The 19,336-nt window shown below is 32.8% G+C and overlaps 1 protein-coding gene and 1 long non-coding RNA gene across 4 annotated transcripts in view; one reads left to right on the top strand and one right to left on the bottom strand.

Moving 5' to 3' along the window:
* Positions 1–19,336, top strand: part of LOC141388118 (uncharacterized) — an 85,742-nt gene that overhangs the window by 12,929 nt on the left and 53,477 nt on the right. The window lies entirely within an intron of this gene.
* Ca-alpha1D (Ca[2+]-channel protein alpha[[1]] subunit D) overlaps positions 1–19,336 on the bottom strand; it is a 1,669,376-nt gene that overhangs the window by 1,632,183 nt on the left and 17,857 nt on the right. Inside the window, exon 1 of one of the 3 annotated variants that reach the window (XM_073958162.1) lies at positions 15,901–15,998. The exons of 1 other annotated variant lie outside the window; for it this stretch is intronic. Coding sequence is in view for 1 of the 2 variants with exons in the window: in XM_073958158.1 (XP_073814259.1) it covers positions 15,592–15,643 (52 nt within the window). In the remaining variant the exon portion in view is untranslated. Of the gene's footprint in view, positions 1–15,591; positions 15,659–15,900; positions 15,999–19,336 lie in introns of those variants that run through there. One more of the 3 variants, XM_073958158.1, reaches the window with a different exon arrangement.

The raw sequence follows: 19,336 nt of genomic DNA, 5'->3' as shown, positions 1-19,336 counted from the left end.
CCATACATCCAATCATTTAAAAATAACGATGAAATTCGTATAAGTATACAAAGTCAAGATCTTTACATACTACCATCGGAGAGCTATCTATACATTGAAGGAAATTTGAAAAACTCAAAGGGGGGTGTTTCGCAGAATGCTAAATTAAGGAATAACTGTGTGGGTTACATGTTTGATGAAATTCGCTATGAACTGAATGGAATTGAAATTGATCGTACTCGTTATCTGGGTACCACAACAAAAGTTAAAAATTGGATTTCTCTAAGTGAATCCGAAAGCAAGGTTATGAGTAATGCAGGATGGAATCCAGATGGTGACGTTAATACAAGCTCATTCAATTTTTGTGTTCCCTTGAATCGTCTACTGGGCTTTGCAGAGGACTTTAATAAAGTAATTTGCAACAGTAAACATGACCTGATTCTCTTGAGAAGCGCCAACGATAAAAATGTATGTTATTCAACTACTGAAAACGAAGAAATTCAACTCACCATTACAAACATTGTTTGGAAAGTACAACACATTCATTTGTCAGACTATAGAAAAGTCAGTTTCTTGAAAACAATCAAGGATGGAAAAACTTTACCGATAGCTTTCCGCAGCTGGGATTGCTACTTTAATCCAACTTTTGCTGGTGGAAGACAACACAGCTGGAGTGTTAAATTGTCTGCCAACCATGAAAGACCTCGATACGTTGCTTTGATATTTGAAAGAGACAACAAGCTACAACACTGTGAACTTCAAAACATTAAAGTTCACTTGAACTCTGAAACTTATCCATATGATGATTTGAATCTAAAGTTTGGAGAAAATCGTTATGCAGTACTCTATGACATGTATGCCAAGTTTCAACAATCGTATTATATGAGGGAACCACAACCACTTCTCACATATGCAAGTTTTAAAGACAACCCAATTGCTGTTATTGATATCAGTAATCAAAACGAAGCTGTGAAGAATGGACCCATCGATTTAAAAATTCAGTTTGAAACCAATACACCAATTCCTCAAAATACCTCAGCATATTGCTTAATTATCCATGATCGTCTGGTGGAGTATGTTCCATTGACTGAAATCGTTCGAAAAATAGTATAAGTTCTTTGCATACTTACCATTATATCATGTAAACTCAATAATGAAATAAAACACATTGTTTTGCAATTTCAATTATAAAAAGTATTGTTTTATTTTTTTTTTTCAAAAAACGTTATAAATGTATGTAGTTTGTAATAGTACATAGATAATTAGTAAAAATAATGGTTTTTATGTGTAAAGTTAGTATTATTAATAATATATATTGTTATTTAGTAAAACATTGATAAAAAAGATTAATACAAATACCATGTGTAATTTCTAAAAAGTAACATGAAAATAATGCTGAAATTTTAATGATAATATTTTGAAATACTAGCAGTAAGGCAATTAGTAACCAATATTTATACATTAGATTTTATTCCTTAATTTAATATATTTACATTTTAATCAATGTCCATTGGGACAGGTGAATCTAAATTATCCATGTTTAAATCCTCATTTATATTGTTTAGTTTATAGTGGCCCCAAGCATATGTACTTATACCATCTTCTCTTATAAAACGTTTGTCGTCTTGATGGCTTAGAGATATTTTTGTAATTTTGTCTGTGGTTATAGTATGCTGTCTTGACCTAAATGTATACATTGTGTCATACAAAACCTTTTTATCATATAAGCATTCTCTATATGTATCTATTGTATATTTTTTATTACGGATTTTTTAACACCCTTAGATTTCTTCACATCGTCGCTATCAACTACTTTGATAGCATAGACTTTAGGACGAAGACCTACAAACTCAATCATGGTTTTTCCGTTATTTTCATCCTTCATCATACCCAATTTCTTTTTATTAATGAGAGGAATACCATACTTATTGTTGGGTGAGAAGTCTGATGTGTCAAACCTTTCCTCTATTTCTTTCAAAGTCAATACCCTATATAGATTCAGTCCTTTAAATGTTATGATGAAAGAGTCCGTGTCCATTATAATTTAAAATAAAGGCGTCGCCAAATTTTGCTTTCAGAAAGTCATAAAGGAAAGCATACATTAACAGCTTTGATATTTCTAGCACGCAAAAGCCTAAATATAATGGTTTATCATATTTTACTTTTACGTTTTGCATCTGGATAGCTACCATATTTTCAGAAAATATAGAAAGACTATGGAAATTTGGTTTCGCAATTAGCTTGCTAGCTACATTTCTTTTCTTCTTGTTATTCTTGTCCTCCCACTCTGTTACAATTTTAACAGTTTTTCTCTTGTCTATATTTTCCATAGTCTTACCGTATACCGAGTTATTCAGCAATTTGAAAAAATCTTTTTCAAATGCATTTTTAGCATTTTCTCGGTGCATATTATTCTTTAATATATAGGGAGCTAACCAGGCACGTTGTGTAAATGACAAAACTCTATGTACTTTCTTAAGAATCAGTCCATGTTGCAAACATTGTTTTAAAGCAGAATAATGAATTGTGTACGATTTTTTGTCCGTCAAGTCCGCAATTAACTTTTTAGTTTTAGACCCCCAACACATTTGTTTTCTGGACAAAAGGGTAAGTCATTATGTTTGTCATGAAGATGCTGAGGGTAATCGAGATCAACCTCTAATATGTAGCCAGTTATATTATCATCTGGAATTAATTGTATCACATTAGGATCATTAAATATTTCCAAGTCCTCTTCCCACTTGAAATTTTTTTCTGGGAGAGGTTTTGTCATGGCTGTTCCATATAAATTATTAAAGTCCAAATAATATATGTTTACTTCTGGCTTGCTTTTATCATAATTGGGGACATCTTCATTATTGGCTACGGAATGTCTATTGGAGCACTGGGTTAGTCCACCTCTAATAGCATTTTTACAGAAAATGTACATATTTATATCTGTAAAAAGCTCAAGCTCAACCTTGGTGCAGAGAAGCATTGCATCCCAAGATAGAGATGGAGATGTGAAATATTGACAAGGATCTAATTTGTGAATATTCATACAGACATCTCGAAAATTTTCAAAGACGTCTGTTAGTAAGAGGACATCTGTTTTCAGGTACAACTCCATATAATCTTGCAAAGTCTGACAACGAAAATGTGACCAAACTTGTTTTGCATGGTTGTAGTCCTCTACTGAACATTCAGAATCTGTCATTTTATTGTAAAATTCTTCAATGGGAGGTAGTTGGGTATCTTTTAGTTTTTCAAATGATGAAAGATAATCATAAGGGAAAACACCTTTCCTTGTCAAGAGCGTAAAATCTTTCTCCTTAGGGAAATATGATTTCACCGCATGAAAATCGTCTTTAGGCAGATTCTTTGCCAATTTGTCTAAACTTGTAGGCATGAATCTAAAACTGTCCAGGAAACGTAGTTCAAGTCTGTTTTGTCTCTTCTTTTTCTTCTTGTCTTTTTCACATTGTCTTTCCTCCCCTACATCTTCTTCCTCTGAATCCTCTCCCTCATCACTCCATTCTTCTTCATCCTCTTCTCCTACAACAACACTACTATTGGAGCTAGTAGTGTCATTCGACTCATCATCTTTCATATTAATGAAATAAGACATGGATATATAAAGTTCCTTATTTTAAGGAATTACTTTTACATCTCCACCAAAATTAGATAATTCTTTAATAAAAAGGTGACAGTCATAAGATGAGAAGTTATGGAAAAAAATTGGTATGAATTTAGGTATTTGATACTGCAGATTGCAACGATTATGTGCAGGCCCGCGATATTTACCAGTTAGGTGGCAATGATCACGAACTCTATCACCACCTAACGGTTCATCGCATATGTGGCATCTGACACTTGTTTTAAATTGTAATTCTTCTTCGGGTGTTAATGTAATCATTGGTTTAACTTTTGACAAATAGTTGTTATAAAAAAACTCGCAATCATTAATTAATCATTAATTTTCTAAGAAAACTTTTGGCGCGTCAGGGCCAGTATAACTAAAGAACTTATCTATCTTATGGAAAAAAATTGGTATGAATTTAGGTATTTGATACTGCAGATTGCAACGATTATGTGCAGGCCCGCGATATTTACCAGTTAGGTGGCAATGATCACGAACTCTATCACCACCTAACGGTTCATCGCATATGTGGCATCTGACACTTGTTTTAAATTGTAATTCTTCTTCGGGTGTTAATGTAATCATTGGTTTAACTTTTGACAAATAGTTGTTATAAAAAAACTCGCAATCATTAATTAATCATTAATTTTCTAAGAAAACTTTTGGCGCGTCAGGGCCAGTATAACTAAAGAACTTATCTAAACTACATTTTATATTATAACTAAAAGCACATGGTACGGGATCTTTTACTTGTTCTGTTTTTCCGCTGTTATTGGGTTCCTGCCCCTTATGTTTCAATACGCTCTCAGCATCAGCATATATACTAATGCCAACCCTCAGCATCTTTTTGTAGTTTCCAAATTTGAGTATCGCGTCCTTCTTTGTCTTGGGCATGCTGCAAACTACACCTCCACATTGCTTTTTGTGAACATCGAGGTCCTTCTCCTTATGAAAATGTTGAACGCAGCCGTTACAATTATAAATTTTCCCATTATGAGCAGATACCTGAGATGATAGAAGTCTGAAATTAACAGAAATATACAATTAATAAGTTAATGATTTGAGTATTATTAAATGTTGTTATATTACCGTGACATGTTCTTAATCCATATGTAATGGAATTTATCCCCATCGTTGAGTAAAATCAGGTTAACATGATGTCTCTTTTCCTCTTTTGTAAGGTAGTATGGGCCTTCAATGGAATATCGCTCATATCCGAAAACATTGACACTGATTTCGGGGTTGGCTTTTTCAAATTGTTTTACATCCTTTAGAGCCAATGGGAAACTTAAACCCATAAAGTTTAATGTTACTTCCTGAATCGAGACGGATGACATCCTGCTTGACATCGACTTTATATGTAGATGGTCTATCGACATTCATTGTTCTCGGGAAACTTAGTGCCGCTACCATACACCATTTAAAGCAATATTCATCTTTATTTTGAATGTTTATGCATGCATGTTTTGTTCTCAATGTTGTTGGTGTTGGGATGAATTGTGACCCACGAGTTAAATTGACTTTGGTAATATTGACGTCAATTTTTAAAAGTTTTTCCAAGGCCCAACCAGAACCTCTTTCTTGAAACTCATCTGATTTGTCGACAAGTTCATTCTCTTGGTTGGTAAAGATTTCATCTAGATCATCACCTAGGGACAGGATTACAGTCTTTGATATGTGATTAAACACTTGTTCTGTTGCTATCGACTCAGTAGATTTTGACTGATTCTCTTTTACAGCGGTGGGCTTCACATATTGTCCATGCAGCTCCATATTGACTTTGATACAATTTTTTTCAATCAACTCAAATTTTAAACATTTTATTATTGAGTCTTTTGCGTCTTTTAGAAAATCACGGGGTAATATAATGTCTTTAGTATTTTCCACTTCATAACATATAATGTTTTGATTGAACGCACTTTTTATAATTTTTATATTTTTTTCCAAATTTTTTCTAACAACACTGCGATGATTCTCACTTCGAATATGAGATATCATATTCTTCACTGTAACGTTACACTCTGCACATAGCTTATCGGCCCGATTAATTTTGTCTATTTTAGGTGCATTCATCTGCGATACAGTTGGTTGTTCTTGTTGTTTTTGTTGATTAGTATGTGGTGACAATTCGTGAAATTTTAATTGACTGGCATCGCCAAACAATTGTCCACAATCTTTACAATGCAATTTTACGTGTTTAAAAAATTCGCGTTTAACATTGAAAGAATTTCCACAATAATTACAAATATGGGGAGCAATTTTTATAGCAATTAGAATTTTGGAATGCGATGTTGAATAATCCGTGACTTGTTAAGTACTGATGATGTTCTCAACAATTCCCATCAATATATAATTATTTGGATGAATCAAAGTATTGATTGTATTCCAGAATCAAAATCCGCCCTCAACCATACCCCTCCACATCACACTTGACCCCCTATCCCCCCACCACCTGATGGTCAACATAAACACATGCATTGCAGACTCAAACTGGGTAATACCCACAAAGGGCAAGATTTCCTACGAACAAAGAAATATTCTTGTAGCATTGAATACTGCAGATTTGTTTACATTTGTCTAAATGTAAACAAATTGCCTAAATGCTCGGTGACAAAAAATCAAATTTTTGGTCAATGTATCGATCACCAGTACGCTAACATGGAATATAACAAAGGAGAGAATTTGTACGAATCATTTCATGGTCACTTAATGTTTATTCTTGGGTTTTTGTTGCAATATGAGAAACTCTGACATTCATCTCAACTCATAGCATTATGAAATTCAAAAGACGAATGAACCTGACCATCATCAATAATTTCACAAACTTGTGAAATTAATTGGGTATACATTGAATCTTATTTAAGATTATTTGCTTTTTATACGAAAACTGTAGTATGCTAAAACATGAATTTCACAATATTGTGAAATTAATTGGGCATACATATGTTAAGTTATGAACATGATTGAACATGCTCACAGAGAGACTGGCGGACGGACGGAAAAATCCACTTTGATTACGATCATGATTCGAAATGCTTACGGACAGACATATATTGAAATGTATTTTGTTTACATTAGCGATCAAATGTGGTTCTCTCTCAACTTCTCGGTCTGGCTCCCTCCCACACATATACTGGTTAAATGTGGCTCTCTAGATATCCTCCACTAAATCATTTGTTTGACTCCAACTGACTCGCACAGTGGTTCAAATCGACAAAAATTTCATCTTTTAGCTGGTCTTTATCCTAACTATCTGGAGATACATACATGTAAATGGGTAAATGTATAACCGTCTATTAGTTTACTCTCTCTCTCTCTCTTATTTTAGTTTTCACATATGTTCTCTAATGCCATACATTTGTTTGAATAAAACTCTCTCGCACAATAGGTCTGTTCGGGTAAGAATTGCTTCTTAGGGCTGGTCTTTATCCTAACCCTCACATTGGGGACCCCATATTTCCTGATTCAACGTAATATTTTTTAATTTAAGCGGTAAATGTGGCAACTCTAATATTTTTGGAGGTAATATTTTTGAGACACCCTAATATGTTGTATATATTTATGCTATGTTTACATTTAAGATCTCTCCAAATACTCTCTCGATCTAGTGATCTCTCTCTTGTTCTCTCTCTCACACACACTCTCTCTCTCTCACACACACACACTCTCTCTCTCTCACACACACACACTCTCTCTCTCTCTCTCTCACACACACACACACAGCCTGCACAGTGGGCCGAATAGGCAAAAAAGGCGCTTTTGTGATCCAGAACTCTCATTACCCCTCTACTAACTTTTTCAAGGTGATCTTGTGCAAACAATTCGAACTGAGAATTTTTGAAAGACGACAGGAAACCCTTGTTGGGTTTTGTTGTGTCGGATCCAGCTCGGATTTTATGGCCCCATCTAAACATGGTTAAATATTGAGTTTTTAAAGAAATTCGGGGCTATATCTCTGAAACCATTGCGATACTTCTTCTGAAATCTGAACTAAATTTGTAGATAAGGACAAGAATAAAATATATGGAGAATTAATGAACTCGAAAAACTACATTTATTGCCTCAAATTTCAAAATATATGCAAAAGTTCCACAATTTTATGCATTTCGCACCGTATCTCCAAAACCATTAATTTTTTCTAAAAAATATTCCCTGGAATGTAATACACAACTCTTCAGAACATGTCATTGTTGTAAAATGCCTCAATGCCGTTGTTTTCAGTACATTTTTCAACGACGATAAAAATGTCAATAATGATAGATCAGGCCATAAACTCCATAATTATTGTAAACTATATAAATGAAGAATAACAAGCTGAATTTCCTATAATTTTAAACGTGAATATTAACATAAGTAGAACCAGGGACGTAGCCAGGATTTCATTTCGGGGGGGCCCACCTGACCAAAGTTCATGTTAGCGAAAATTTCTTATTTAGCAAAGATGTAAACCTTATTTTAGACTTGTATTACTGATGAAATAATGTTCATTACTATATTTTAATTAAAATGACGTAAGACCTCTAGGCCAATGTCCCTTGTTTTTTTTTTTTTTTTTTTTTTTTTTTTTTTTTTTTTGACAATATATCAGAGTTAATATATGTTCAAAACACTGGATATATTAATAATCACATATATTTTAGGGTGCATCATTTATCAAATAACTCACAACTACAGTGAATGTTATGTAATTGAGTGATATCACTTTTTCTTTTTTGTCTTTTATCACGCTGCCGTGTCAGAATATGGTCAATTTCGGAAATCCAATCGTTGTTATTGTCATAAAGAAACCAATTGTAGTTATTTCCCTAAGAATATTTTGGTGTAGATCTTATCGCAAAGAATTTCTGAAGGCTGATAGTGGTTTTCTTGATAGAGAACTAATGCTGAGCAATAGTGAGTCTATCCATGATGAAATTCTAGCAACCAATCGCGGAACAATGGTCGGACTTCTCTTATAGAAATTTTGGTTTCCTATCGTGGATCTTCTCATAAGTTGATCAGGAACTAGGAAAACTCTGGCAACCAGTCCTTCCAGGTCCAGGTCTATACATGTATACATTCTTTTAGCAAAAATCCATAGAAATATGAAATTAATAAATTAATAAACAAAAATACCTCTCGGGAAACGCTTTGCTTTTTTTGCAACAAGCGTTCTCGGGTCCCCTATTACTACAGTACAAGTTTTTTCAGGCGCAAGTACATACTTCCAGGGAAAATGGCGCGAGAGCTGTGATCAATGATAAAATCCATATTTTGCTGGCAAGTTCATCACGGTGCTCTTGAATCAATTTTAAATGGAAGGTGCTTACGCCTGGGAAGTTTTTGCGGATTCTGAAACTACAATGTTCATAGATGCTAAAAATCAAATCAACAAAGGAGTTGAAATTGGGACAATTCAAATTCAATTCTGTATCGTCTCCTTATAAAACAATGTCATGACTGCAATTTCCCAACTTAAACTTATGTACAAACTAGGAAAAATTACATAAGCCAGTCTTCTAGAGATTTTTCACAGCTATAAGATTTTCTCAGGTCTCATGCCGATAAGATTTGCCGTATTCAAACAAAATCGCGAAAACCTAACAAAAAAACCTACAAATGTAAACTGAGCTTCTTTATCTCAAAAATGGTACAGCCTGAGAATAAATCATAAACGTCAATCCTGTAGAGAATTTTCACAGCTACAATATTTTCTTTAGCTCCATTTCGATTGGACTTGGGGTTTCCAAGCAAAATCGTGAAACCCTAAAAACACCTAAAAATGTGAATTTTGACCGCGATTTATTTAAAAATTCCAACAACGATTTTTTCTTGTTTTTGGATTTTTCTCATCTATGAACATTGCTGTTTCAGAATTCACAAGAACTTCCTCTGTGCAAGCTGTTTTCTTTAAAAGTTAGTTAAGGAGCACCCTTCATGACATTGTCCCAATTTGAACTTTAATATCTCAGAAATGATAGAACTTACGAAAATACCGTAAAGGTCAATCTTGTTGAGAATTTTCATAGCTTCAACATTTTCTTCAGTCTCATTTTAATAGACCTTGCGGTTTCTAAGCAAAATCGTGAAAACCTAAACAACCCCTAAAAATGTCAACTGGAATCGCGATTTATTTAAAAAGCGCTCCGGCGATTTTTTTTTTTTTGTTTTTTGATTTTTAGCATCTATGAACATTGTAGTTTCAGAATCCGCAAAAACTTCCCAGGTGTAAGCACCTTCCATTTAAATTTGATTCAAGAGCACCGTGTCATACGTCCCCAAATGGCTACACAATTCTGAAAATCTCCTAATACATAGCTTTGGGTTAAGGGATTTTGGTTGTGTAGCCGTTGTTCGATCTGTCCATAGATAAACGTTTCAGTTCACACAGGCTCAGGTTATATTCCCGCCCGTAAAGCCGGCTGATACTTGTTGAGATTTTGACGAAGACCCGTTTTTTTTATATCGTTTGTCGTCACAAAGTCTTTTGTCGAAGAAGGAAAAAGGAACATTTCTAGAAATGCGTATCCATTGAATGTACTTCCCAAAATGCAATTCAATGAGTAATCGACAGAAAAATCCCTGAAGATGAAATTCAATGTAATTTCGAAATATTGGAAAAAATATGCAATAAATAAAATATAAACTTTAACCTCAATAACCTTTATTTTACTATCATTCGAAAGGTCGAACAAAACATAAAAATACGACAGAAAATCCTTTTTTTTGTACAATAGACATTTACTAAATTGTTGCAAGAAACCAGTTTCAAATAATCTCAATGGGCGACACTGCGGTGGAACAGAATTATATCATAATAAATGGCTGATATAGTTTTTTTTTTTTGCAAATTTCAAACATAATAAAGAATTTGTAATTGTTATGATGTTCAAAATAGTTCATTCCAAAAGCGTATTAGAAACTATATACAAAAATTTAAAAACACAAACATTTAGCAACGATTTTATCTTTTATTGTTGAATTGCTTTTATCAAAAATTTCAAATGCAAAAAGATTGCAAGAATGTTTTTTCTAGATGTTGTTTATAAGCCAAAGTACTGTTCTGAACTAAGTAACACTTGCAGTCAGCCTAAAATTACGAATAAACGCTTAAACGACATCTTCAAATTTAACAACAACTATGCGGATAATTGCTCAAAAAGCCCCCGGCTACGTCGGTGAGTAGAATGATTGTAATAAAATTTTTCCAACATGAATATAATGTATTTTAATTTATGGTGGGTTACATTGTCGCATCATATAAATATACACGATAAATTTTGAGAGCAATACAAAAGGAATCTATTTCTGAATACAAGAGCAAATATTTTCGTCATTTATACATGCCGATTGCAATTTTTTCAAGATATTCATAGTTGTGGTAAATATATAACAAAAATTTTATTCAATGATACAAATGTTACTTACCTCCCATATAATAATTCCTGATTTCTAAAAATGCTATACTACTAAAAGCAGTAAATTTGTTCGTACCTTGGAGAAAAATGTGGTAAAGTCATGTATTTTACACACAAGAATGAGCAATTGTAGTTTTTGCAAAACGAACTGAAAAACGGTGTAAAATTAGCTGTTCAATGCCAATACAATAGAAGAGTTACGTCCCATTTCGGCATTTTGAAACTTTCACCCTCAGTACTTATTTTTATATTCAACCATTAGATGTGGGTTGTAAAAATTTGTCATTTTGTTTGCAACAGTACTTAATATTTGACTGAGAATCCAAAATGTATATACATATATTGATGACCAGCATACAATTCCTAGTCCATTAAACTATTACCGTGATAGAACTCAGAATATCTGTGAGGAGTGAACGAAGTTTTGTGTACTCATTTTTAGTAGTCCTGTGATGATTGGTATTGAAAATCGGTGTACTAGCCCCACACAACGGTACCATCGAGTGGTATTTTTACAACAGGTTTACATGTTTATATATTTATTTTATATATTTAATAAATTTATATTTAATTTGTTGATATTAAAACTATGCCAAATATATTTAATTTGTTAAACGTAAATATCAACATAAGTAGAGCCATTGTAATTGTAATAGGATTTTTCCAACATGTATTTTAATTTGTGGTGGGTTACATTTTACCGACTAATATTGAGAGCAATACAAAAGGAAGCTAATTTCTAAATACAAGAACAAATATTTTCGTCATTTATACATGTCGATTGTAGTTTTTCAAGATAATCATAGTTGTGGTAAATATATAAAATGAATTTAATTCAATGATGCAAATGTTACATACTTCACATTTAATCGTTCCTAATTTCTGAATATGCTACACTACTACCATGGTACAATAATACAGGTAGCATTATCAAGCCAGCTGATGGTAACATAAGGTGTCAACTGCATTGAATTGATGTCAAATTTTGACATCTTATGTTACCAACAGTTGCCGATGCGGCTACCTGTGTATTTGTACCATGACTACTACAAGCAATAAATTTAATTTGACCATTCCTTCGAGAAAAATGTGGTAAAATCATGTATTTTACACACAAAAATGAGAAATTGTAATTTTTGTAAAACGCACTGACAAACAGTGTAAAATTAGCTGTATGCTACCAAAACAATAGAAGAGGTAAGCCCCATTTCGGCATTTTAAGACTTTCACCCCTCTCACACACATCAACCAGTGGGCTACGTTATTCGGTTGGTAAGTCCTAACACCGAGTGCAATCGTGTTGCAATGGAATGCACTCGTGCCTAATCTGCAAGTGGTGTCTTTAGGCACGCCGTTTGGAATCGGCGGTAGACAGTAGGTCCCATATCATTGAGCTAATCGCACTCATTGATATGATAGAAGTCTCCCTTATGAACAATTTGTTTGTCATTATGGGACCAAATGAAGATTGTTTTGCTTCCACAAATGTTGTTATTACATTCTTAGCCCAAGGTGTCTTCTTTTATAAAAAAGTAAAAGTAACGTTCACATTATTATAAGATTCACATTATTATTAGCTGTAAACAAAAACACTTACAATTTCTATATAAAACGTGTAACTTTAGCGACATTTTCTTAATTTAAATTTTTTGGATATTCCAATTTAAAAAATAGGATGTTTTAAATTAAAATAGGTCGTGGAAGGGCATACAGTGCAGAGAATACCAAAATAATAAAGAACACCTGTGTTGATTGCAAAATTTTACAGATAAGTTGTCAGATTTGTTTGAAACTCTAAGAAAATGATTCACCACGCAATTAGCTGCAAAGATAGTAAATAAAATATTGGAATTAAATGACTCCTGACAGAACATCAGGTCAGAATTTACATCCCAAATGCCAAAAAGTAATATTTCAAAGGTCCTAGTAGACTATAAAAGCATTATATTGTACCGGAAATAGAACAAAAAGTTCGCAAATGTCTCAGAGAACATAATTTAAAAGCACTCAGTTCGCGGAAACGCCATAATTTTAACGGACAACACGATGTGGAGCCCAAAAAAAGTTAACAAGGAATTTCTACATTTGCTACACCAACTGTGGGACCATATTTTATCTAGCTGTGGGACATGTGTGGAGGATAATATTTAAAAAATATACAGCAAAACCCATTAACAAAGGATTTTTTTAACGGTAACAGTATGAGGTTGACTTTGTTGACGCTATACACGGTATCAAACCTGTAAAGAATTAACATATTTTCATTGAAATCCTGGAAATTACGACTCAATTTAATACAGAAGATAATTTGACACTAATTTGGTCTTTCCAACTGGATATAAACGTAAATAATATGGGGTATAATCTGGAAAAAAGTAGAAGAAATTGTGTTATGTGACCATTCTCCAGGGTTGTGCGCTGCTATAGACTATGACAAATGCCAGAATCCGCTTGTTCGATACCAAGCCTATCCCGATGCGTTATTATCGAATTCAACTGAACAGGAAATCAGTATGCACTTATTTTTCATGATTTACTACTATTCTTGAGTGATAAAGTGTACACATTTGTCCAATTTCTATCATTCTAACAGAATTTTTAATCACACATTTTTGTAACATAAATGTTCACAACTGAATTATCATTTTTAGATCTTAAAAATAGGGTCAATAAACCATTAATTAACAAAAACAAACATATTTCAAAACTCAAAATGTCAGTAAAAATAGATTGAATGTGATGTAGGCATCTCAGTTGCAAATGTTTTGAGCAGCACTGTATGTCAGTTCGTTTAAGAAACGGCATGCTAGTAGTTTTTAAAGTACCGTTATAGCCTAGCATATTCGCTGTTTAATTACACTGTGCAACATTTTTAAGGTGATCTTGTGCAAACAATTCGACTGATGATTTTTTGAAACTACAGACCCAAACGACAAGAAACACTAGTTGGGTTTTGTTGTGTCAGATCCAGCTCGGATTTTATGGTCCCATCTAAACATGGTTAAATATTGAGTTTTTAAATAAATTCGGGGCTATATCTCTGAAATCATTGTTAATCTTGTTCTGACCTCTAAATAAGGACAAGAGTAAAATATTTGGAGAATTAATGAACTCGAAAAACTACATTTATTGCCTCAAATTTCAAAATATATGCAAAAATTCCACAATTTTTATACATTTCGCACCACATCTCCAAAACTGTTTATTTTTTCTGAATATTTTCTTTTGGAAAAATATTCCCTGTAATACATAACTCTTCAGTACATGTCATTGTTGTAAAATGCCACTATGCCCTTGTTTTCAGTAAATTTTTGAACGACCATAAAAATGTCAATAATGTAGTGAAATCCGAAATGCGAGAATAAACTGTTGGTGTGAACTGTGTTCGAAATACGTGTTGTAAAAGATATGATGCAAAATACCGCTGAAACAACATAAAGCAAGCATTTTAGAGTTTCAGAATGTGGTAAAGAATTGCTAAGAATTTTATTTAGAAGAGTTTTGCAAAAGGTTACTAGGTTCAACTCCTAATAGTTTAGACGATACTGACCAGAATTTCAGCAATTATGCAAAATATTTTATGGAGTTAGATACCCTAGATGGAGTTTTTCTTATGCGTTTTTTTTTCAAAAGATAAGTTCTACAATATTGCTAAAGACAGCAAGGCCAAATTCCTCTTCGTTTCTGAGATAAAGGCCTGATAAATGCAAAAAAGGGTAGATTTAGCCCGGTTTAGATCAGGCCATAAAATCCGAACTGGATCTGACAGGACAAAAACCTACTAGGATTTTTTGATATAAGGTTGACCAAATCGCAGATTTATAGTTGTCCATTTTGCACACATTGGTTTTAACCACATTTCATAAGTGTTGTTAAAACAAAATTTGTGGTTTTCAAAAAATCTAAAAACTATACAAAATGTATTTAACTTTTTAAACGTAAATATCAACATAAGTAGAACCATTGTAATTGTAGTAGAATTTTTCCAACATGAATATAATGTATTTTAATTTATGGTGGGTTACACTGTCGCATCATCGTATACAGATAGAAAATCTAAAAAGACACGACTAATATTGAGGGCTATACAAAAGGAAGCTATTTCTGAATACAAGAGCAAATATTTTCGTCATTTATACATGCCGATTGCAGTTTTTCAAGATATTCATAGTTGTGGTAAATATATAACAAAAATTTTATTCAATGACACAAATGTTACTTTCCTCCCATATAATAGTTCCTGATTTCTAAATATGCTATACTACTAAAAGCAGTAAATTTATTCGTACCTTGGAGAAAAATGTGGTAAAATCATGTATTTTACACACAAGAATGAGCAATTGTAGTTTTTGCAAAACGAACTGAAAAACGGTGTAAAATTAGCTGTTCAATGCCAATACAATAGAAGAGGTACGTCCCATTTCGGCAATTTGAAACTTTCACCCTCATTACTTTTTTTTATATTCAACCATTAGGTGTGGGTTGTAAAAATTTTTCATTTTGTTTGCAACAGTACTTAATATTTGACTGAGAATCCAAAATTTATTTACATATATTGCTGACCAGCATACAATTCTTAGTCCATTAAACTATTACCATGATAGAACTCAGAATATCTAGGAGGAGTGAACGAAGTTTGTATACTCATTTTTAGTAGTCCTGTGATGATTGGTATTGAAAATCGGTGTACTAGCCCCACACAACGGTACCATCGAGTGGTATTTTTGCAACAGGTTTACGTGTTTATACAAAAACTATGCAAAATATATTTAATTTGTTGATATAAAAACTATGCCAAACATATTTAATTTGTTAAACGTAAATATCAACATAAGTAGAGCCATTGTAATTGTAATAGGATTTTTCCAACATGAATATAATGTATTTTAATTTGTGGTGGGTTACATTTTCGCATTATAGTATACAGACAGATAATCGCGACTAATATTGAGAGCAATACAAAAGGAAGCTACTTTCTGAATACAAGAACAAATATTTTTGTCATTTATATATTTATGCAATCGACATGCAGTTTTTCAAGATAATCATAGTTGTGGTAAATATATAAAATGAATTTAATTCAATGATACAAATGTTACATACTTCCCATTTAATCGTTCCTAATTTCTGATTATGCTATACTACAAGCAATAAATTTAATTTGACCATACCTTCGAGAAAAATGTGGTAAAATCATGTATTTTACACACAAAAATGAGAAATTGTAATTTTTGTAAAACGCACTGACAAACAGTGTAAAATTAACTGTTCGCTACCAAAACAATAGAAGAGGTAAGCCCCATTTTGGCATTTCTAACTTTCACCCCCTCACACACATCAACCAGTGGGCTACGTTATTCGGGTGGTAAGTCCTAACACCGAGTGCAATCGTGTTGCAATGGTATGCACTCGTGCCTAATCTGCAAGTGGGGTCTTTAGGCACGCCGTTCGGAATCGGCGGTAAACAGTAGATACCATATCATTGAGCTAATCGTGATGCACTCATCGATATGATAGAAGTCTCCCTTATAAACAATTTGTTTGTCACTATGAAAACCAATGAAGATTGTTGTTGCTTCCACAAATGTTGTTATTACATTCTTAGTCCAAGGTGTCCTCTTTTATAAAAAAATAAAAGTAACATTTACATTATTATAAGATTCACATTATTATTAGCTGTAAACAAAAACTGTCAAAAAAGAGGCGAAATAAAAAATAGCACCACTTACAATTTCTATATAAAACGTGTAACTTTAGCGACATTTTCTAGCATTTAACATTTGTTTGATTTTTTCAACATTAATTTCAATTATTTGGATATTCCAACTTAAAAAATAGGATGTTTTAAATTAAAATAGGTCCTGAAAGGGCATACAGTGCAGAGAATAACAAAATAATAAAGAACACCTGTGTTGATGTCAAAATTTTACAGACAAGTTGTCAGATTTGTTTGAAACTCTAAGAAAATTATTCACCACTGTAAAGAAAATAAATAAAATATTGGAATTAAATGACTCCTGACAGAACATCAGGTCAGAATTTACATCCCAAATACCGGAAATAGAACAAAAAGTTCGCAAATGTCTCAGAGAACATAATTTAAAACCACTCAGTTCGGGGAAACGCCATAATTTTAACGGACAACACGATGCGGAGCCCAAAAAAGTTATCAAGGAATTTCTACATTTGCTAGACCAACTGTGGGACCATATTTTATCTAGCTGTGGGACATGTTTGGAGGATAATATTTAAAAAATATACTGCAAAACCCATTAACAAAGGATTTTTTAACGGTAACAGTATGAGGTTGACTTTGTTGACGCTATACACGGTATAAAACCTGTAAAGAATTAACATATTTTCATTGAAATCCTGGAAATTACGACTCAATTTAATAAAGAAGATAATTTGACACTAGTTTGGTCTTTCCAACTGGATATAAACATAAATAATCTGGGGTATAATCTGGAAAAGAGTAGAAGAAATTGTGGTTATGAACCCATTCTCCAAATCAACGAAGAGTTAGAGAGTGTGAATAAGGTAGCCACAACATCGAAACTAATGACCAGAAAATCATTCTGGACAGTTTCTTAGAGGTCCTTGAAGAAGAATCCTGCAACAAATGCCAGAATCCGCAATTTCTATCATTCTAACAGAATTTTTAATCACACATTTTAGTAACATAAGTGTTCACAACTGAATAATCATTTTTAGATCTTAAAAATAGTGTCAATAAACATTCAATTAACAAAAACAAATATATTTCAAAACTCAAAATGTAAGTAAAAACAGATTAACCCCCTGTTTTTGTAAAAATTTTTATTCTTTCCACACGAACTGTAAAATTTTGTAGATCGATTTACTCGCCTTATCGCAAATGTAGAGCGCTGATTTTTAAATGAGGAATTCTTAACTATATATGGAACTCATCTACGAAAAATTAAGCCTGTATGTCATCTGTGGGCTGAGCTATGGATGCCTAAATTATCTCGAATATAGACGAACGAACAAAAATAAGTTACAAAAACAGGGGATATATGTGATGTAGGCATCTCAGTTGCAAATGTTTTGAGCGGCACTGTATGTCAGTTCGTTTAAGAAACGGCATACTAGTAGTTTTTAAAGTACCGTTCTAGCCTAGCATAATCGCTGTTTAATTACACTGTGCAACATTTCTAAGGTGATCTTGTGCAAACAATTCGAACTGAGAATTTTTGAAAGTACAGACCCAGACGACGGGAAGCCCTTGTTGGGTTTTGTTGTGCCGGATCCAGCTCGGATTTTATGGCCCCATCTAAACGTGGTTAAATATTGAATTCGGGGCTATATCTCTGAAACCATTGCGATACTTCTTCTGACATCTGAACCAAATTTGTAGATAAGGCCAAGAATAAAATATATAGAGAATTAATGAACTCGAAAAACTACATTTATTGCCTCAAATTTCAAAATATATGCAAAAGTTCCACAATTTTTATACATTTCGCACCGTATCTCCAAACCCATTAATTTTTTCTGAAAAATATTCCCTGGAATGTAATACACAACTCTTCAGAACATGTCATTGTTGTAAAATGCCTCTATGCCGTTGTTTTCAGTACATTTTTCAACGACGATAAAAATGTCAATTATGATAGATCAGGCCATAAAATCCATAATTATTGTAAACTATATAAATGAAGAATTACCAGCTGAATTTCCTATAATTTTACGCAACATTTGCCTACATAAATGTCGGAATAATTTTTTTATTCGCAGAAGAGAGTACGCATTTTTTCTCAATATCAAATCATATTTCAAAACGTTAAAATATAAGGTTGACCAAATCGCAGATTTATAATTGTCCATTTTGCACACATTGCTTTTAACCACCTTTTATAAGAGTTTCCATTGTTGAAACTAAATTTGTGGTCCTCAAAAAATTTTTAAAACTATACAAAATGTATTTAACTTTTTAAACGTGAAGTCAACATAAGTAGAACCATTGTAATTTTAATAGAATTTTTCAAAACATTGTCGCATCATCGTATACATACAGAAAATCTAAAAAGACACGATAAATTTTGAGTGTAATACAAAGGAAACCTATTTCTGAATACAAGAGCAAATATTGTCGTCATTTATACATGCCGATTGCAGTTTTTCAAGATATTCCTAGTTGTGGTAAACACATAACATAAATTTAATTCAATGGTACAAATGTTACTTACCTCCCATATAATAGTGTTAAAATCATGTATTTTACACACAAGAATGAGCAAATGTAGTTTTTGAAAACGAACTAAAAAACGGTGTAAAATTAGCTGTTCAATGGCAATACAATAGAAGAGGTACGTCCCAT

Source organism: Musca autumnalis, unplaced genomic scaffold (assembly GCF_047663935.1).
Source record: "Musca autumnalis isolate F117 unplaced genomic scaffold, ASM4766393v1 scaffold_6, whole genome shotgun sequence".
NCBI classification, from domain to species: Eukaryota; Metazoa; Arthropoda; class Insecta; order Diptera; family Muscidae; genus Musca; species Musca autumnalis.
Note: the sequence above shows the minus strand (reverse complement) of the source record. Positions and strands in the feature narration are given on the sequence as shown.